The 22832-nt window shown below is 37.5% G+C and overlaps 1 protein-coding gene across 1 annotated transcript in view; it reads right to left on the minus strand.

The window, feature by feature from the left end:
- CFTR (CF transmembrane conductance regulator) overlaps positions 1-22832 on the minus strand; it is a 184844-nt gene that overhangs the window by 59529 nt on the left and 102483 nt on the right. The window contains exons 14-18 of the mRNA XM_069587941.1: positions 20844-21570; positions 18796-18924; positions 6533-6570; positions 5829-6079; positions 2573-2652 (exon numbers count right to left, since the gene is read on the minus strand). Of these exons, the coding sequence (XP_069444042.1) occupies positions 2573-2652; positions 5829-6079; positions 6533-6570; positions 18796-18924; positions 20844-21570 (1225 nt within the window). The remainder of the gene's footprint in view (positions 1-2572; positions 2653-5828; positions 6080-6532; positions 6571-18795; positions 18925-20843; positions 21571-22832) is intronic.

The following is a 22832-nucleotide window of genomic DNA, read 5'->3' on the forward strand; positions in this document are numbered from 1 at the left end:
AAAAAATCTGGCACTCAAACATAGAGATAAATTCTACGTGTGCTCAGTTGTGTCCGACTCTTTGTGACCCTATGGACTGTAGCCTACCAGGCTCCTCTGTCTATGGGGATTCTCCAGGTAAGAATACTGTGGGAGTGTGTTGCCATGCCCTCCTCCAGAGGATCTTCCCAACCCAGGGATCAAACACACATCTCCTGCGTTGCAGGTGAATTCTTTACCCACTGAGCCCCCTGGGAAGCTCACAGAGATAAGTAGGATGCTAGGATACATTTTTTTTTTTCTGTGTGGCTTCAAGTTCAAATTTGTTGCATTATGGTGCATTTCCAGTATGACAATCTGAAGCCTATGACTTTAGTACCAAAGGTGAGCATCATCAGACATCTCCCTCATTTTAGAAACCTGAGATCCTTAGAGACTAAGTGTCTTACTCAAGGTAAAATAAATAGTGTTATTTGCAAAACAGAATCTGGATCTTTCATTTTCACTACACAATGTCCAAGCCAGAAAGCAAATTTCCCAGAATATTCTCAAATGTTAAGAACTAGAGTTAGTATAAATTATACTTTTTTTGAAAAAAGAAATTCATAGCTGTGCCTTATTCTGTGAAAAACCTGTTTCTGAAATGTGACTAGAAAGGAATTTCATTAACCTGAACATAAGTGTAACCAACAGAGCTCACAATTTAAAGGATCTCTCTAATGCATGCATTTTTTAATAAAATCAAAATTATTCAGATTTTTATTGTATTTGATTGCTGTATCATGCTTCCATAATGTGAGACCCTCTTCTAAACAAAATAGGGAAATCAACATAAAGGAACCCTGCCCAATCACTTATGAGGCAATGACTAGTGAACCCCAAAACACTAGAAGTTGAGCAGAAACTATTCAAATTACTGTAAGAGAAAGAATGAGACCACCACATGTGTCCAAAAGTGCTAATTCATAAAATACATGTTCAAAAAGAAACTCTCCCAAAGGATTTCTGAAATGAATCTTACACTGATTCAGAACATACTCAGCAGGCTACAAAAGTTTTTAAAGAAAAAATTAGTAAGGGCTAACATTCACGAATCCTTTCGCAATCATGTCAAGATGTCCATGTTCCATTTTCTAATTGATTTAATATTATATTTCAGTCCATTTATTTATAAGCATAGAACAAGGAAGAAATGTCCAGAAATTAAAGACATGGGCAACACTTCTTTACATGATGAACTCAGAGCATTTTTTAAATGAATTCCAGAAGCAGCTGCTGAGTTATATCCCTAAACAGAGTAACTGAAGGAAACTCAAAATACTAAAGTTCACTTGGAATGGTTAACATTGTTTGGCTGTGCCAATCATTTCAGATGAGGCAAACTGGCAATCTGGTTTGTGTGCACCTGACAACATCATTGTGTGTACACACAAAAGTGGCAGCCTTTATTTTATTTCACAGGTTCTCAGTGGTGGGATTGGGAGATTGGGTGGGGATGAGGAGAAAGCGGCAACTCATCCCAAGATGGGCAGCATCCTATTCCAACTGTCTCCAGGGAGGTCACTGAGACTGCATTGTCATTTACTTCCTGAGGCTCAACCCAAGCCAGCCAGGAATCTGCTTTCAAACCTGGTTCAATGGCCAAGGTTATTAACTCATAACACTCAAGTTCTATCACTTACTGGAATCATAATGTGGTTACCCCTAGGTCACCTTTATCTTCTCTGCTCCATCTCCCCATCCCAGGACACATGCTCAGAGTCAGCCTGCCCTAGAGATGCCTTCAGATCTATAACCCAGGGATAATCATCACTAATCCTGAATTTTTCCTTCCTCTCTCACCTGCCTGAAAACTTACCTATGTTTCTGTCCCAGCATTATGGTCCTTACTGCGAGACTGCTAACTAGCCATCTGGGCCAAAGTTGTTCATGGATGAGATTGGGTGAAATTATAGTTCACCAGGAAACCAACTGGTTGTCATTGTAACCCAGGCCATCTGAAGGTAGGTGACTTCTATCAAAGGTGATGCCAATGTCAAAAATGTCACACTTCATGGACAGTGATTTGGGGGAAAGTGTCTTAAATCGCTTCTAAGTAGAGAGCTATTGTGTCTCAATGAGGAATTGCCTTAGGTTCCGGTCAAGTCGGGGCTTCCCAGGTGGCACTAGAGGTAAAGAACACACCTGCCAATGCAGGACAGAAGAAACTCGGGTTCAATCCCCGGGTCGGGAAGTTCCCCTGGAGGAGGGCATGGCAGCCTACTCCAGTGTTCTTGCCTGGAGAATCCCATGGACAGCGGAGCCTGGTGGGCTACAGGCCATGGGGTTGCAAAGAGCTGGACATAACTGAGGCAACTTAGCACAACAGCACACATTGGTAAGGTAAACAGTTCTGACTTATTATCAAATTTACTAAATTTATGACTATCTTAAAGATTTTTTTAATATTGAAAAGATTCATATACTAGACACGGTTCAAACTCTTAACCAAATGAAAAACAAGCAAGAATTAATTTACTCTTTATAATTTTTCTAAATACTTTTAAAAAGTGCAACCAAGTGAAGTCACTTAATAATACTTAATTTTACAAACCTGAATGAAGTCAAATATGGTAAGAGGCAGAAGATCATCCAAAACTGCTATATCTTTGGAGAATCTATTAAGAATTCCACCTGCAAGGTAAAGAAAAATTCTTCAAAAACTAGTAATCTTAAAAAGATTAAAAAAAAAAAAAAGATATACCAAAATTTGATAAACTTGGATCATAGCAGAAGCATTCAGAACTCAAATATAAATGAACATATAATCAGATATATAAGGCTATAGACAATTTCAGTGTTCTACAAGGATTCTCTGATGCTGGGAAAGACTGAGGGCAGGAGGAGGAGAGGCAACAGAGGATGAGAAGATGGTTGAATGGTAACACCGACTCAATGGACACGAGTTTGTGTAAACTCTGGGAGACAGAGAAGGATGGGAGCCTGGAGCACTGCAGTCTGTGGAGTCACAAAGAGTCAGACATGATTTAGTGACTGAATGACAACGAACAACAAGGATTCTAAGAAACTTTTGGTACAAAGATTCTAAATAACTCTGTGTCCAAGTTACTGTCTCTACTTGTAAACTTTTATGAAATATAGATTGCTGTAAGATTCACGCAAACCCCAACGTCTCTAACAGAGCCCTATCACAAATTACGTCAGGAATAGGCACCCTCCTACTACTCTAATCCCACACTTACAAGCCTGAGTTTTGTGATAATTTTCTGGCTGTGCTTTCCTCATTCCCTTATTTCGTAATGTAGAGCCTCCCTAGTTTTCAACTTCCACACCTTTCTGACACACCTCAGCACAACCTGTGGCTGTTCTCAAACCCTCTCTGCCCACCGTGTGGCCCTCTTTGGCCTTGTTCTCCTTTCCTACCATCTTCACTGACAATTTAACTTCAGCATGTCTTGTAAATTATAGACTCACATTTGTAAGTCTGATCATTTTTTCCTTCGGTGAAAAAAATATCACGCATGGAATGTCTACAGGGCACTGGGCACAGTGCTAGGCACTGAGATAACAGACATGGATCAGCCAATGCTCTTTGCCCTTAAGGAATTCATTGCCTAGGGGTGAGTTACACATACAATTAAAGTATAACATAATACTGTACAAATTGTTTCTGATAAGATTGAATCTTATCATTTACCCTCCCCCATGAACTGCAGGATAAAGTCGTAATTTCTTAGTTTAATACTTAATAACTTCCATGATTTTGACCTTAAGCCACCCGAGGAACAAGCTTCCTCTTTCAAACATTCTATTTCAATCAATCTGGTTTATTCTTTAAACACTCTTTGTGAAGTCTCTCAGTCATGTCGGGCTCTTTGCAACCCCATGGACTGTAGCCTACCAGGCTCCTCCATCCGTGGGATTTTCCAGGCAAGAGTACTGGAGTGGGTTGCCGTTTCCTTCCCCAGGAGATCTTCCCAACCCAGGGACTGAACCCAGGTCTCCTGCATTGCAGGCAGACGCTTTACCATCTGAGCCACCAGGGAAGATTCACTCTTTACTCTCTCCTATTTCTTCGCACTTCCCATGTGGTTCCCTCTGCCTGAAAACCCTTTCCCCTCATCTCTGCTTGCGAAAAAATATTGTCTCCTTCCTGGCCCTATTCAAATGCCTCTCTGGCAAGGACACATCAATGTTTGCACCAGTTCAAATTAATCCCTTCCTCCTCTGGGCACACTGAATACCTTTGATATATCTTGTCAGCACTTCTATAATAATTATATACATGTTGTATAGTTGCTTGTACACATGTCTTATCTCTTTTTTTCTAGATTGCAAATTTCTAGAGGTCATTGGGACCATGTCACATTTATTTTGTGTCAATCTGAGCCCTCAGCAAAAACCTTTATGTAGGAATTATCCAATGCTTATTTTTTGTCACTATCTCCTAGTCCTTACTAATGATATATTATTAAGCATATTTAATCAATCATATTTGTATACCTTTTCATAAGTAACTACAAAATTGTGGGGGGAGTAGCCTATAGTATTCATTTTGTGTAGAAAATGAAAGTCACTTTGGTAAAAAAAGAAAAGAAAAACATCATTCTGGTGCTTAGTATATTTCAGATGGGAAACAATAGAAAGGGAATAAGAGTGGGTAATTGTCATTGACCTGATGTTGGCTATGTTAACAGCCAGTAGGTGATGACCTTGTTTCATTTCACAATGGTCTTTTGAGATAAATATTCCTTTTCTCATTTTACAGATGTGCATGCAAGTCTCAGAAGAGTAATTTGCCCATGATCATCACTCTTAAGAGAACAAGACAGACCTCAAACAATGCCCATGCTCCTTCCATTATATCTCATTGCCTGTTTCTCACTGCTAGAATCTTGGGTAAAACCCCTACCTTCTCTGGAGCTCAGCTCTCCCATTGAAAAAAATGAAATCACTGGATGAAGGTAATTGGACATTCCCTTTTAGGTCTAAAACATCTTAGCTCTAAAACGGAACCATGGTGATGAGTATATCCAAATGAAGCAAGACTTTAGTGACTCATGAGGGCTTCAGAATAAATATAAGGAAGATCCTCTTGAATATTAACAATGAAATGTTATTACCCAGAAAAAAAATGATGGTTAATTCTTATCTTGAGATTTTTAGATACATATCACTCTAAAACTCTCAGACTTGGAAATTATGTTTTCCTTTATAAATCAAATATTCCAGTTCTTATCAATTATGGCCACCACATTATACATTAGATCTTCAGACCTTACTGATCTTATAACTAAAAGCTTGTACTCCTTTACCAACCTCTATGATAGTGTCAAAAGTATTTTCAAAATATATCTGGGATACCCCCACCCATTTAAAATAAAACCTGGAATGAATTTATGGGATTATCTTTGAACAGTTATATGAAACTAGATTATTCTATCTTATCAAAATACTTTCATTAGTAAAAGAATTTTGCTTTTTGGATCTCTTCAAATCATCTCCCCTTTTAAACAGCACTATACACTGACAACAAGATGCCTAGAAGGGAGCCAGCTCTAATATCTGAAGAGAGAAGGATATTTGACTCAGAAGGGCCTGCTTCTGCTGCTATAGTCCCATCAGCATCATGTCCTAACAAACTGTGCTACTCTAGTAAACAGAAATACGAAGAGCGACAGTACCTGAGAGCCTATAATACCAGAGGCAGGTCCACGCCCAACATAAGGAAGCTGAACAAAGGGGAAATGCCTCCATGCAAAGTCAGTGTTATCACTACAAAATCAACCAACGTATGGGCCCTCTTTGTGGAGGAGCAGCAGCTTCATCTTGTACATCTAGTTAAGTACCTGTTTTCAACGTGTTGAGGGTTGACATAGGGGCTTGAAGAACAGACTGTAGCATTTTGTGGTGTAAAGTTTTTGACACTGTGATTAGAGTATGCACCAGTGGTAAACCTCTGAAGAGTCCTAGAGCAAGCAAAGTGTCAGCTACTCCCACATAAATGTAAAAAATATAATACGAGCTGGTGCTGGTGATGATCACTGCATAACTGTTACTTGCATTCTTAGTACTATTTCCTTTGTCTTGCAAAAGTATTCTGTAAAGCAAAAGGAAATTATTATTTGACAACCAAACTTTTCCAATGAATTACCAATACATGTAAATGATGCTGAATTTGAGTCCAAAGAAATATAACATATTTCATTGGCAGAGTTTATGCCTTTAGCCTGAAGGACTTACTACTGCAAGAAAGCAGACTAAGCTTTCCACCACTGAAATAGATAAAATTTCAAATACTCAGAGAAAATACTAACTGCGCAAGGTCATCTTAAACATTGTTATTGCATTTTATGGAAACTAAACACAACTAAATCTTTTAAAAATTGATACTGAGCTACAAAAACTGCACACACAATTTTAAACAAAAGAACTCAATTCTCTTCTACATTACTGTGGGGAAATGAAGCAGAGTAGAAATTACAAGGTTTAATAAAACCCAAATAATCAACAGAAACAAAATACAATACACAATAGGACATGGAATACTCACTTCGGAAACAGGCATAACACAACCAAAGAAGCAGCCACCTGGAAGGGAACAATACACACTTGACTCTTTTCCATCATTTTTTCCTATTTTTCCCACTACTACTAAGTCGCTTCAGTCGTGTCTGACTCTGTGCGACCCCATACATGGCAGCCCACCAGGCTCCCCGTCCCTGGGATTCTCTAAGCAAGAACACTGGAGTGGGTTGCCACTTCCTTCTCCAATCCACCTCTAATTCCATCAGGACCAATATCAAATACACACAATTTTATTTTCCTTGGCTTTACTTTTCTGGGTCCAAAAGCTGCAATAATTGTTCTAGGAACTACTATTCGAGGTGAGAACATGTTAAGCTAATGGAATTCAAATTTCACCGAATAAAATACTTATTTATTTCTCTCCTTCATTCAACAGGAACTATTCATTGAACCTCACAGAAGAGCTAACACTGCAGTTAAATGTTTTAAGTAATAAAGATTGTTTCTTATGAAGAGATTACTCTCAGCCTGCTGGCAGATAATTGATCTCATTGGTGTCTATAAATAATTTCATTTGTCATACAATGATTATGAGGGACTCATAACCATAAGGCCAATTAGTTATGAGAAAGGATGAGATACATATTCAGGAAACTTGGTTAACATTTCAAAAGTGCAAAAATTCACAGTTTTTTAATAAAGATAAGGTACATTCACATTAAAACATATACTACTGACACTATGTGGGCTTTCTCATGGTGGAAATTTGGGGCTGAGGAACATATATTCTGTGTCATAATTTAAAAAAATGAACAACTATGATTTATTTTCTGAACTCTGTTCTATTTCAATTTGGCATTCCAATTTCCTAAACACTGTGGGGAAACAATCTTGTGATGATACCAACACAATCATAATACTAGAAATATTTACACAATTATGATATAGTATGCAATTAGGCCAATAATAACTTTAACAAAGAATCAAATAGAAAAATAGGAGAAACTGTAAGTAAAATTAAAAAAACTGAAAATGAACAGAGACCAAAAATAAATAGGGGAGAAACAAATATGCTTGCTATAAGAAATCTATGTATTATTTCATAATCAACTTAAGCATTTAACAATACCATATAAAAATTATGGAGAATAGTTAGCAGTAATTAAGAAATTACATTATGAAGTCTTATAGTCTAAATAGTATATAGTGGTGGTTTAGTCATTAAGTCGTGTCTGACTCTTTGCAACCCCATTGACGGTAGCCTGCCAGGCTCATCAGTCCATGGGATTCTCCAGGCAAGAAGTGGAGTGGGTTATCATTTCCTTCACCAGGAGATCTTCCAGACCCAGGAATTGAACCCATGTCTCCTGCATTGCAGGTAGATTCTTTACTGACTGAGCTACAAGGGAAGCCCCACTTCAGGTAAATTTGCCTATCAGATTGGAATATCATAATGAAAAAGCTAAATCATGGCATCTGGTCCCATCACTTCATGGGAAATAGATGGGGAAACAGTAGAAACAGTTTCAGACTTTATTTTTTGGGGCTCCAAAATCACTGCAGATGGTGACTGCAGCCATGAAATTAAAAGACACTTACTCCTTGGAAGGAAAGTTATGACCAACCTAGATAGTATATTCAAAAGCAGAGACATTACATTGCCGACTAAGGTCTGTCTAGTCAAGGCTATGGTTTTTCCAGTGGTCATGTGTGGATGTGAGAGTTGGACTGTGAAGAAGGCTGAGTGCCGAAGAATTGATGCTTTTGAACTGTGGTGTTGGAGAAGACTCTTGAGAGTCCCTTGGACTGCAAGGAGATCCAACCAGTCTATTCTGAAGGAGATCAACCCTGGGATTTCTTTGGAAGGACTGATGATAAAGCTGAAACTCCAATACTTTGGTCACCTCATGCGAAGAGTTGACTCATTGGAAAAGGCCCTGATGCTGGGAGGGATTGAAGGCAGGAGGAGAAGGGGACGACAGAGGATGAGATGGCTGGATGGCATCACGACTCGATGGATGAGAGTCTGAGTGAACTCCACGAGTTGGTGATGGACAGGGAGGCCTGGCGTGCTGCGATTCATGGTGTCGCAAAGAGTCGGACATGACTGAGCGACTGAACTGAACTGAATGACATCATTCACAATTTCCTACTTTTTTTCATTACACATGGCCTCCATGCAACCTATTGACAAAAATTACCTTTGTCTCCTTGAAATTCAAGTGAATTCAAAATGACAAGAAACTGAGCAATAATCTTGCTACTTCAAAAGTCTCTGTTCCAGTACAAATGTTTTCTGATTTCCCAATACTAATCAAATTACTAATCAAATCAAAGGGTATATTTCTCAGTTACTCTTTGGTTATTACAGTCCCTCTTTGTTCCAATGAAAGAAGTGTCAACAATGATGGCATTCCAACTTCTCTGAATGTGAGTAAATCCAAGAAATAAATATTCTATAATATTTACTAGGGAACAACCAAAGTAGTTGCTCAAAGACCCTGGTCTAATCTGTGCAATATAAAGGTATTTCATGGCTCTTGTCAACAGAGACCACTTATGGAACTACCAACCCAAACTACTTTTAATGACTAGAACACAAACGTTTCCAAGGACTTGACATAATGACTTTAATAAATAATGTCTGGGGCATATATAAACAATTGAGCAGGCAAGTTCTAGCATTTAATTTCTAAAATGTCTGAGGTTATAAAGTTCATGCAGTTTATGATAGAATGACAAGTCCTGAAAGGCTAAAGAACAAAAGTAAAAAGGTCATTATTTCCAGCTTTGTTAGGGTTTGAAGACGCATTCCTTATCATGTTGAAAAGGGTATAGTCTAGATCAGCAATGTCCAACAGAAACTTCCACAAAAATAGAAATGTTCAATATCTGCACTGTTCAGTGCCATTACCAGTTAATACAAGTGGCACTTGATCCCTTGAAATGTGGCCAGTGTGGGTGATTGGGGAACTGAATGTTATATTTTGTTTCATTTTAAATAACTTAATTTAGATTGTCATACATAGCAGGTAGATACTGTACTGGACAGTGCATGGATAAACTAAGCCTATTAGCTCTATAGGGTTTTAGCCAGAGTACTTATTCCCAGGTGGCTCAGTGGTAAATAATCTGCCTGCGTGAGAGATGTGGGTTTGATCCCTGGGTTGGGAAGATCCCCTGGAGGAAGAAATGGCAACCCATTCCGGTATGCTTGCCTGGAAAATTCCATGAACAGAGGAGGCTGGTGGGCTGCAGTCCATGGGGTCGCAAAGAGTTGGACACACTGAGCATGCACGTGCTCACCACCTGCATACACTTAATCTATACTTGTCTAATTCATCAGGAGCCGGATGACAGTGTTCTCTAAGGATAGATCCATGAACAGTCAACATGACAACTCACAGACTTTGCAAATGACTGCAAATGAAAAACTAGTAGCCAGTATTTAGAAGCTAAATCATGATTTAAATTATATAGAAGATTTGTCTGTATGATTTAAAAAATAATGGCATGTTGGGACTAGAGGACCATAGCATATACATATTCAAAGAGAAGCCAAGTGCCTACATCTGAAAGACTTATTATGATAAATGAACTAGTAAACATCCTAGGAGATGTGATAAAGGTTGATCATGTATGTAGTAAAACTCCAACAGTATGGTTTCAAAAACAAGATGCGATGGAGAACTAGAGCAAGAATATATTCAAGACATAGGAGGAACCTACCATTACATAACCGGGCCAGTACAAGTCTGACACTCACCACAAAAGAAAATAGGCATGAAAAGAGAACACTGCCAAGATCAGGTATAGAAAAGGTTCAAAATGTGAATATAACCAAAAGAGGTATAATGATCCAACATTCTATCATGAAGAACTTCAGTTCAGTTCAGTCAGTCAGTCACGTCCAACTCTTTCAGACCACATGGACTGCAGCATGCCAGGCTTCCCTGTCCATCACCAACTAACAGAACTTGTTCAAACTTATGTCCATTGAGTTGGTGATGCCATTCAACCATCTCATCTTCTGCTGTCCCCTTCACCTCCCACCTTCAATCTTTCCCAGCATCAGGGTCTTTTCTAAGGAGTCAGTTCTTCACATCTGGTGGTCAAAGTATTGGAGTTTCAGCTTCAGCGTCAGTCCTTCCAAAGAATATTAAGGACTGATTTCCTTTGGGATGGATTGGTTGGATGTCCTTGCAAAGGGACTCTCAAGAGTCTTCTCCAACACCACAGTTCAAAAGCATCAATTCTTCAACACTCAGTTTTCTTTATAGTCCAACTCTCACATCCATACATGACTACTGGAAAAACCATGTTTGGCAAAGTGACCTTTGTTGGCAAAGTGATGTCAATGCTTTTTAATACACTGTCTAGGTTTGTCATGCGAGCATCTTTTAATTTCATGGCTGCAGTTACCATCTGCACTGATTTTGAAGCCCAAGAAAATAAAGTCTAACACTGTTAGACTTCCACTGTTTCCCCATCTATTTGCCACAAGGTGATGGGACCAGAAGCCATGATCATAGTTTTCTGAATGTTGAGCTTTAAGCCAACTTTTTCACTCTCCTTTTTCACCTTCATCAAGAGGCTCTTTAGTTCCTCTTCACTTTCTGCCATAAGGGTGGTGTCATCTGCATATCTGAGGTTATTAATATTTCTTCTGGTAATCTTGATTCCAGCTGGTGTGTCATCCAGCACGCCCTTTCGCATGATGTACTCTGCATGTAAGTTAAATAAGCAGGGCGACAATAAACAGCCTTGACGTACTTCTTTCCCAATTTGGAACCAGTCTGTTGTTCCATGTCCAGTACTAACTGTTTCTTCTTGACCTGCATACAGATTTCTCAGGAGGCAGGTAAGGTGGTCTGGTGGTCCATCATGAAGAACTTCAATGAGCTTCAAAGTAGATACTCTTAAATGTTTTACTGAAATATCTGCAGACTTTTAAACATGCCTTAAGGGTCTGAACACTGTGGCTATTTAGCCTAGTTAATAAGAGCAATCTTTTCCTGTCATAACAGATGTCCCCACCTTCCCTCATGTCCCCATCCAACCCATTTTCCATATACCACAGTGATCTTTTTTACCAATAAAAAAAAATCATATCATACCTTGAAAGAAGGCTTTCAAAGGTTTCCTATTGCACTTAAAATAAACCTGAAGTTCTTCAGCAAATGCTTCTGCAGACCTGGCTTTGATTTACTTTTTCAATGTCACCACACGATATGCCACTCACCACTTTCTCCCATTCCTCCAAATGTGCTGGCCTTTGCTCTGTTTCCACAATTCACCAAACTTTTCCAAGTCCTTTGCACTTGCCCCAGTTTCTGCATGTCTAAGTACTTTTTATCTTTCAGGTGTCAACTAAATGTCATTTCTTCAGGAATACCTTCCTGTCCTCTTTGCCCAGCTTTATTTTAGCCCACTATTTATCTCTTTCTGGAACTCTCTACATTCTGTGATTATTTCCATCAAAATTTATTTACCATCCATCTTCTCCCTCAGAAAGTACTTCATAAGATCAAGGAGGAGCCATCTGTCCTCTTTCCCATTGCATGCTTAGCTTAGTGTCTGTAACAGTATCCAAGAGACAGTAGGCATTCAGTAAATCTATCCTTAATAAACAAAGGAAGGGATGAATAAGAAGATACTTAAAAAACACAAATGTTTTTCATTTTAAAACATTTAAATACAAAATGGAAATTATATAATTTTATTTATAATTATATAATTATAAATAAAATTAAACAGAAAGAAATTATATACTAATCACATAGAAAACATTTTAAAATGCAGATGACATTTCATGTAGTATAAAGAACCAGAACCAATTCATAAGTTCTGTACATATATAGAATTCAGAGCTACCTTCCAAGCCACACAAGATCTATGTATAAATGAAGACCTATTAAAACAGTATTGGCATTTTGAGCTTTCACCAAAGGAATACAGCATTATGAATTCTGTTTACACTATAAACATAAGTACATTGGTGTAATCCATTGGTATGTTCTGTTTTGTTCTTCACTGTAAACAGAGCATATAGAATCACGCTTGGCATATTGAAAGAACTTGAAAAATATGTGTTGAATGAGTAAGTGGCTGAATGAGTAAAGAGTAAGAGGCAGTAAGAGTAAAGTGACACCTTGTCAAGACTTAATCACAGATTTCAATGCTTTGCAGGTTAAATCATGCCCTAAAACATAGACCCTTGCTAAGCAATACTGCCTTGAAAGTATTACTATCAAAAAGGCATAACTATCATTAAGGTATTATGGGAGCATATTCTATATTGAGGGATTCCTCATTAAGATACAAAGAGGACAGACTTTGCTGCTGCACAGCACACAGGTTCTTCCCAGAGCAGGGATTAAACTCCTGTCTCCTACATCACCAGGCGGATTCTTTACCACCAAGCCACCAGGGAAGCCCCTACTAAGCCTGTGCTTTAAAACCCAGGAGCTACAACTACCGAATTCCATGTGCCCTAGAGCCTGCAATCAGCAACAAGAAAAACCACTGCAATGAGAAGCCCATACACTGCAACTTAGAGACAGTCCCCACTCACCACAGCTCCACACCAAAAAAGCCTGCACAACAATGAAGATGCAGAACAGCCAAAAATTAATAAATAAATTGTAAAAAAATAAAAATAAAATACTTTAAAAAAGAAACAGAGAGGAAATCATATAAGAATAGTACATAGCAGTTCTCTAACATATTTCTTAAAACACAGGAATAAAAGGACTAAACATGACCTTTAATTATCCGAGGCAACAATAATATCCTCTGGTTGTTGCAAAAGAAAAGGTGGGCACTGCCTCCTACTTTATTATTTGCATTTCTTTTCTATCTAGTCAATGATGCACTGCCAAATAGGAGCACTAGAGAGACCAACATATAGAAATTTTAAAGCCTGTATCCTTGGTTCTAATATCTAAGAACTTAACAGAAGATACTATCCTATCATAAAGAAAACAGCACAAAAATATAAAGGTATACTGATTCACTTAATAAATTAACACACTATTGATAAATTATTGTTGTTCTGTAGCTAAGTCATGTCTGACTGCAACCTCATGAACTGCAGCATGCCAGGCTTCCCTGTCCTTCACTACCTGCTGGGGTTTGTTCAAACACGTCCATTCAGTGAGTAATGTCATTCAACCATCTCATCCTGTCTCCCTCTTCTCCTTTCTTGCCCTCAATCTTTCCCAGCATCAGTCTTTTCCAGTGAGCTGTCTAATTGTAGTAGGTAGCAATAGTATTTTGGAGCTTTAGGTTCAGCACCAATCATTACAAAGAATATTCAGGTTTCATTTCCTTTAGGATCAACTGATTTGATCTCCTTGCTATCCAAGGGAATCTCAAGAATCTTCTCCAGCACAACAATTTAAAAGCATCAGTTCTTCGGTGCTCAGCCTTCTTGGCAACTCTTATATTCATACATGACTACTGGAAAAACCATAGCTTTGACTACACAGACCTTTGTTGGCAAAGTGATATCTCTGCTTTTTAATATGCTGTCTAGGTTTGTTTGGCCTTGGAGTACAAAATGAAGAAGAGCTAAGGCCAACAGTTTTGCCAAAGAACATGCTGGTCATAAAAAAACCCCCTCTTCCAACAACACAAGAACTGTCTCTGCACACGGACATCACCAGATGGTCAATACCGAAATGAGACTTTGCAGCCAAAGATGGAGAAGCTCTGTACAGTCAGCAAAAACAAGACCGGGAGCTAACTGTGGCTTAGATCATGAACTCCTTTTTGCAAAATTAAGACTTAAATTGAACAACATAGGGAAAACCACTATACCATTCAGGTATAACCTAAATCAAATCCCTTGTGACTATACAGTGGAAGTGACAAATAGATTCAAGGGATTAGACCTGATAGAATGCCTGAAGAACTATGGACAGAGGTTTGTAACACTGTACGGGAGGCTGTGATCAAAATCATTCTCAAGAAAAAGAAATGCAATAAGGCAAAATGGTTGTCTGAGGAGGCCTGACAAATAGCTGAGAAAAGAAGAGAAACTAAAGGCAAAGGAGAAAAGGAACTATATGCCCATTTGGATGCAGAGTTCCAGAGAATAGCAAGGAGAGAAAAGAAAACCCTTTAAGTGAACAAGACAAAGAAGTAGAGGAAAACAACAGAATGGGAAAGACTAGAGATCTCTTCAAGAAAATTAGAGATACCAAGGGAACACTTCATGCAAAGATGGAAACAATAAAGGACAGAAACTAAATGGACCTAACAGAAGCAGAAGATGTTAAGAAGAGGTGGCAAGAATGCACAGAAGACCCACTTGACTTCACATTTCCAGGATGTCTGGCTCCAGGTGAGCAATCATACCATCATGATTATCTGGGTCATGAAGATCTTTTTTGTATAGTTTGTCTGTGTATTCTCGCCACCTCTTCTTAATACCTTCTGCTTCTGTTAGGTCCATACCATTTCTGTCCTTTACTTTGCATGAAATGTTCCCTAGTATACCTATGGCTGATTCATGTTTATGTATGGCAGAAACCAACACAATACTGTAAGGAAATTATCCTTCAGTTAAAAATAAATACATTAAAAAAAAACCTCTGCAAAAACCCATTCTATAAAATTATAATTCTATATAATCAAAATTATAATTATATATACTATAAATCTACATCGAAGTATGGCCCCTGTGAAAACTAAAAATGGATACATCACTTTCACAAGGGAAGAAGTGGATCTTAACTTTTCTTTGGGTCCCTGATCATGTTGAGTATGAAGCTCTACTAAACAATGTTTAAAAGATCTAAACTATCTTCCTGGATTAGTACCTGTACTATGATGCAAAGCACACATGAAATATTTCAATGGTAGTGAGAAAGGGCCCACTGGTATCAAGAAAGGAGCTTAGTCTAAAAGAAAAATTATGTAAATTTTGATTCAAAGAATATGAGGGAACTGTGAACATCTGAATGATTTGTTTAGCTGTATAACTATGCACATAATGAAAATGGTCACTATTTGTCTACTATCACTAAGTTTTTGTTATTCAAAATTTTGAGAGTCAGTTAATTGGAAATGCTTCAGGACATTGACCCAAAAAGAATCATCATTTATCATATTCTATCTTGCCTAGAAAATTACATTATCATTTTTTTTCCTACAAAAAGACAAATTTTTGCAATAATTGTGAGAGGTCAATTAATAATGGGAAGTCTAAGGCAATGGCACCCCACTCCAGTACTCTTGCCTGGAAATCCCATGGATGAAGGAGTCTGGTGGGCTGCAGTCCATGGGGTCACTAAGAGACAGACACAACTGAGCAACTTCACTTTCACTTTTCACTTTCATGCATTAGAGAAGGAAATGGCAACCCACTCCAGTGTTCTTGCCTGGAGAATCCCAGGGACGGGGGAGCCTGGTGGGCTGCTGTCTCTGGGGTCGCACAGAGTCGGACACGACTGAAGCGACGCAGCAGCAGCAGCATACCACATTTACATCCTGTGTTATAGTTTGGATTCCAGCCTGAAGACAAAGGACCACTGTCATCTTGAGGAAGTGAGCTAATAATATTGTACATGTGCTCAGTGGCTCAATGCTCAGTCACTAATTAATTAACTATACACTGTTTTGAAAGGTGTATAAGTTCAGCTCTATAGCTTTGCATGGGCAAGGGTCTTGTAAGTGAATATAAATCACTACCACATTCACAGAACCATTTTTTCTCATAAAACTAAAGACATTCAAGCAATGCTGATCTTCAATGAAAAGGTTCAAATTATTAACAAAGGGCTAGTTTGAGATTAAATGTGACATAGGAATGAGTTTCATTCACATTAATGCTGGTCATTTGGCATAACTGGCAGAGATTAATGAGGTAAATTAAAAATACATTTCAATGAAATTTGTTACTCATGTGAGAGTGTCAAGTTACTCAGCCCCATATTTTCATTAAAGTATAAAAGGAATTATTGAAAATTTCATTATATCTCTGCTGTGGACTTGTTCGCTTCAAATTAGCTTGAGCTTCATAATGATGATAGACATTAAGGATATTAGTCAGAATAGCAACTAACATGTCTCACTATGTGCCAAGCCCTACAGTAAGTGCTTTATAATCATCTCTTCACTCACAGAAATGACCTATGAAGTGGGTACTATTACAACCTCCATTTTATAGATGAGGAAACTGAGGCTCAAGAGAGGTTATCTAACTTGTTCAGTGTTAATAGTGTTAAGAACACAGAATTAAAATTCACAGCCAGGTCAGTCTGATTCCAGAGGTGGCACTCTGCTGTATTGTACCTCACATCCAGCCTCCATTTGTTTTATTAATGTAAAAATAATAGGAGAGCAAAAGATATCATCAAAACTCAAAGATCAAATGGAAACCAACACTTTATAGGTAAGTTCAGTTCAGTTCAGTCTCTCAGTCGTGTCTGACTCTTTGCAACCCCATGAATCACAGCACGCCAGGCCTCCCTGTCCATCACCAACTCCCGAAGTTCACTCAGACTCACGTCCATCGAGTCAGTGATGCCATCCAGCCATCTCATCCTCTGCCGTCCCCTTCTCCTCCTGCCCACAATCCCTCCCAGCATCAGAGTCTTTTCCAATGAGTCAACTCTTCACATGAGGTGGCCAAAGTACTGGAGTTTCAGCTTTAGCATCATTCCTTCCAAAGAAATCCCAGGGCTGATAGGTAAAGTGGTATATAAAACTTTTGGTATATACCTTTAGATATTTTCCACTACTTGGTCAGGGAAGGGTGATAACATTTTATGTAGACTTCTTAATTGAGGTTAGAAACAACCTAATAAGGCAACAGGAACTTCTCTGGTGGCTCAGTGGTAAAGATTCTGCCTGCCAATGCAGGAGATGTGGGTTCAATCCCGGAGTCAAAAAGATCCCTTTAAGGAGAAGATGACAACCCACTCTAGTATACTTGCCTGGGAAATCCCATAGACAGGGAAGCCTGGCGGGCTCCAGTCCATGGGGTAGCAAAAGAGTTGGACACGACCTAGTGACTAAACAAGAAGACAATGATGGAGTTTTAAGCTTCAGTTTTGTGTATGCATAGAACTATATGCGCTCAGGAGAGGCAATACTTCACCCAGGTCATATCTCCCCTGAAGGCAACCTGGGTCTTTATGTTGGACTCAGGCTCTACAGTGGGAGACATCCAGCAGTATCCTCTGAGATTTACCTAGTGTGGTCATACAAGGCTGAATCCAATCCAGATGTGTTTTCCAGTACCCACATAGTGTTCATTTGCTTGTTTTACTTTAACCAACAACCCACATTAAAAAAGCAGAAAATGTTTACAGGAAAAAAAGAAATCTGTATCTTCATCTTATGTTATTAAATAAGTTTTAGTGAAACTGATCCCAGATTTCCTTATGGAAAGCCATTGGCTGGTTTTAAGTTACAATTGCCTCCTTTAGACAATCAAAGGGTATCCTCCATCCTGCCTCAAAGCCACTTTACCATAGACATCCTCTGCCAAGCCTCTTTTAACATTTAAGTAGCTCCTCCTGACCTAGAGAAAAACCTCATCTATCAACTAGATTCAGAAACCTCTTACCTGGTGCTGAACTGGCGATGTACTACCCCCTCTTTCATTTTAACCTGGTGATTTGATCTATCTCTTTTCCAGGAGCACGGTAAAGAGATCACAACGGTGGCGTGAAAACAAAAGCATTCTGAAGCAAATGGGTGATCTGAATCTTTGAAAGGCTTGTTTAAAATGGTTGCAAAGCCACTGATACATATTTATTCAATTTTGTGAGGAAGTAGTATTTTAAAGATGGTGATTCATCATCAGCATATTTAATAATATTAGAATCAAATGAGTTTAAAATTTAGTACAAATAATTTTCTTTGTTAATTTCAATTCATATAGAATATTCTACTTTGAGGTTTTGAATCACTCCATTAAAAACTCTTCATATAAAAAATATGTGCTTACGTATATTTTATATACTATGTATGAAGTAACAAAATAATTTTATAATATAAAATTACATATATACATATACACATATTTATGTATATGTATGGAGAAGGAAATGGCAACCCACTCCAGTAGTCTTGCCTGGGAAACCCATGGACAGAGAAGCCTGGCGGGCTATAGTCCATAGGGTTGCAAAAAGTCAGACACAATTAAATCAACTTAGCACGCATGCACACATACAAGTATACATAAGTATACATGTGTGTACATATATATGTCCTCCCAAACTATTCCCAATTAACTTTAAATCACATTAATATGTTATAATAGAAAATTCTTACCTCAACCAGAAACACAACTAAGCACCAAATTAGCACAAACATTAAGCTCTTGTGGACAGTAATATATCGAAGGTATGTATTCCAGGTAGTCACTGCTGGTATGTTCTCCACATCATCAAAAAAGCAATCCTGTAAAAAAAAAAAAAAAATCCTGGTTATTATAATGAGACAATATAATTTCAAACAACAACTGTGGTCTTATTTTGAATGTGAGGAAATAAAGAAATATTACTATCTAAAACTAAGTGAATTTCAGTGAATATAAACCATTATGAATGACACATGCTATGTCACTTCACAGCCAGTAAAACTGGAGCAAGATAGCTTTCTGCAAAAATAAGAAACACTGCAATTCTTTAAACTGTGAACATAGTATCACTGACAATACAACTGTATTGTTTTTGGACAATTTTACTATTTTAATGCTTAACAGTGTCACATATTTTATCAATAAATGGTACTAGTGAATTGAAGCTTCCCAGAATCCCCCTGACTTAACTCTTTCCTTTGGGGGGGGGCGGGGTCCATGGAATACAGTTTGGAATTTTGCCAGCTCTAGTGGTCTTACAATAGACCTGAAGCCTGCCTGATGCTTTTACATTTCGTAGTAGCTAGGATTCTCTTTCCGAACTATGACTTAAGTTATATAAATCTAACCCTCAGTCTTCATCTGTTATTTGAGAGCTATAGTTCAATAATTTGAAAGAGAGAAATTCCAGATATTTCAAACAGAAAGGATAGTTTTTTTATTACCAACAAAATTCACAGAAGTGCTAGAACCTCAGAGAAAAGAACCCTATGAAATCAGAATATGGCACACTGGTTAGGTATAAAGATTTCTAAAGTCAAATAAACCTGGTTTTGATACTGGACTCTACCATTGCCCTCCTAGGAGGTGCTTGAATTCAGGCAGCTAAACTTTCCTAAAATTTAGTTTTCTTATCTGTAAATGAGGCTAGTGACAGATCCCTTCTATTCTATGTTCATGGCACTAGAAGCGATCAACAAATACTATTATCAGTCAAAGTGATCATCTTTACCATTCAGTTTATACAATCCAGTTTGAGAAATTCATTCAGATTGATAATTACAACCATATAGATAAATTATCTTTCAGGAAACCTTTTTCAAAATTATAGAAACACAAAGTAGGTACTTTAGAGATCACCTATTCTGTTCCCTCATTTAACAAAGAAGAAAACTTTGGCCCTGAGACATTAAATGACATGCGACTTGCCAAAGTTCACACTACTCTTAATTGATCTAAGCTATTAAACATATCAATTGATTATAACACTATTTCATCCAAGGCACTGAAGAAACTTTTCTAGTAAAACTAGAAAATGAAAACTTCCTCTTTCCTACTGCTTCCTATTTTAAGAAAGAAAGCATTTTATTCTTTAGAACTTAATATAAAATACTTTCTACCTGAAAGTTGGCAGTAGTATATGTTCAATTTCACAAACCTTCTTTAAAAGAAACCTGCCCAGAAATCCTATGTATAAAGCCAATTTAAAAGATGAAAAAGCTCAGGTTTAACTAAGTTCAGGCAAGACTGACGTATAAACCAGAAAATTAGTGCTGCTGAGAGACTAGATGTATATATGCCTTAGAGAGGCTACCTGCATACAGAAACATTTTTTAGGCTCTCAATAACTGAAGCTACTATTTGTTTATGTATTTATTTTCACTCCACCTCTTCCTACAGAGGTTTTAAGGGGGTAATGAAACAAATTTATAATAATTCACAATTTTTCTAATTGATAATAATGATTATTACTGCTTAGAAAAGGAACCAATAATAGCCCTTGCTTTGACTTACAATACATCTTATGGTAAGAGACAAAAGGAAATCCCAAAAGGAAATGGTTGATTCTTCTACATTTTGAAGTTGCTTACATAATATACATACTTTGGACTTTGGGGATCTTAAAAATAAACCTCATCCTAAACTCAAATTTAAGGAACTTTTGCTCTTTACTCTGTATTTCATTCCACTCTGTGGCCAAAAGAAAAAACCAAACACCACACTGATAATTTATACACACCCTTAAATCTTCTTCATTAATTTCTTCACTTATTTCCAAGCCAGTATCTTGAGATAACCGTCTTGAATATATATCTATTTCGGCTAAGCTTGCCTGAGGAGCCAGTGACATTTTTCGTGTGGATGTCGCTGTCTTTCGATGAATGCTCTGACCTTGGTTCACTGAGGAGCAGGTCATAAGGTTCAGAACTGACTGCCTCCTCCCTCCCAGAAATGTGGGGCCACTGTTGACTGCATTGCTCCGAGGCAGGATCCCCTCTCCAGGTTCAGAATGGGGAACTAAGGATAGTCTTCTCTCTAAAGGCTCATCAGAAGCTCCATCGATACCATTCATTTGTAATGAAGTCTTTTGTACAACTGAAAATTTCCTTATAGAGTTGATAGAATTGAGAATGGAGTTCTTCCTTTTTTCACCAAACTCTCCAGTCTGTTTAAAAGAAGGCTTTTTTGTTTCATTCCAGGACACAGAAGTATCTCCTTCTAATGAGAAACGCCGTAAAGTCTCGGTTATGATTGAGTTTCTTCGTTCTGCAGTAAACTGGTCGAAAGTGTCACATCCCATGAGCTTCGAGCTGAAGTCAGGCCGCTGATTTTGTAATTCAGAAAATGTCCCATAGAAATAGACGCTACCTTCATGTAAAATTAATATTTTGTCAGCTTTCTTTAAGTGTTCCATTTTAGAAGTGACCAAAATCCTAGTTTTGTTAGCCATCAATTTACAGACACAGCTTTAAGAATATAAAAATATATAAATATTAATTTTATAAACATTTTATTACAATAGTATATGTATTATATTTTAATACTTTATTAATGTACTCCTATATATAACTTCTATTATTAAATGTTATTATTACACTTGAATAATTCTAAAAGTAAATATTCAATAGTAACTAAGTTGGTACTTCTTGATTAATTATGTCATGAAATACTGTTAATTATTATAGTATGCTATACCACAAAGTCGAGTGTTAATGGACCTAAAATGAAATTAAATACCTGACATTAAATAAACATCTGACTTTGAACAAACTAGTTACCCTTTGGGCTGTGGTTGATTCATCTAGAAAATGAGAGAATCAGATGACCTTTAAGATTCCTTAGAGGCTATATTTCTACATGTCTTCTAAAATGTCAGAACTTTCTTGTTCTCTAAATTTTCTGCTCATTTTCTTTTATATTTTAAGTTGACCACTAATTTAGTCCTCAAAGTTTATACTGTACAGCAGGACCTAACACATCAGAAAGTAACTATATGCCAATAAAAAGTTAATTTTAAAAACCTTAAGACTAATTTGCTTGTTAAAAAAACAACAATAACCGGAGAATTGTATAAGAAATCTCAACTTCCTCCAACAAAATTTCCCTCTTGTGTAGAATTAAATCCTGACTAGAACCATCTAAGGAAGACAAATTTCTTTTAGGCATTAAAACATTATATATTTTATAGAAAGAGCCATAATTCTAGACTATACTTTAACATACTGATACAACCAGCAAAGTTTATATTGGTAAGAAAGTGAAATGAAGTCGCTCAGTCGTGTCCAACTCTTTGGGACCCCATGGACTGTAGCCTATCAGGCCCCTCTGTCCTTGGGATTTTCTAGGCAAGAGTGCTGGAGTGGATTGCCGTTTCCTTCTCCATATTGGTAAGAAGGTATTTATAATTACAGGATTGTAAAAATAGTATCACAGGTATTAAATATAACCAAATTCTAGGAAAGGTGCTTCTAGGAATAATGTGGTAATTTAATACATACATACATCTACATCCTTATTGATTATTTTAAACTACTTCATAGTCTATAAAATCATTTTGATACCTTAAAATCAAGTCATATAACCAACTGCTTCTCTTAGAAACTTCACATACATTGAGCCCTAATGGGAGCTCCAAGAAAATGTACACCCCAAGCTCTGTGTGACTAAGAAAGAGGTTCTGAAGGAGGGATTGAGGTAGATGAATACTTAGAGCATTCACCTATATTAA

The sequence above is a fragment of the Ovis canadensis genome, chromosome 4, assembly GCF_042477335.2.
Source record: "Ovis canadensis isolate MfBH-ARS-UI-01 breed Bighorn chromosome 4, ARS-UI_OviCan_v2, whole genome shotgun sequence".
NCBI lineage: Eukaryota > Metazoa > Chordata > Mammalia > Artiodactyla > Bovidae > Ovis > Ovis canadensis.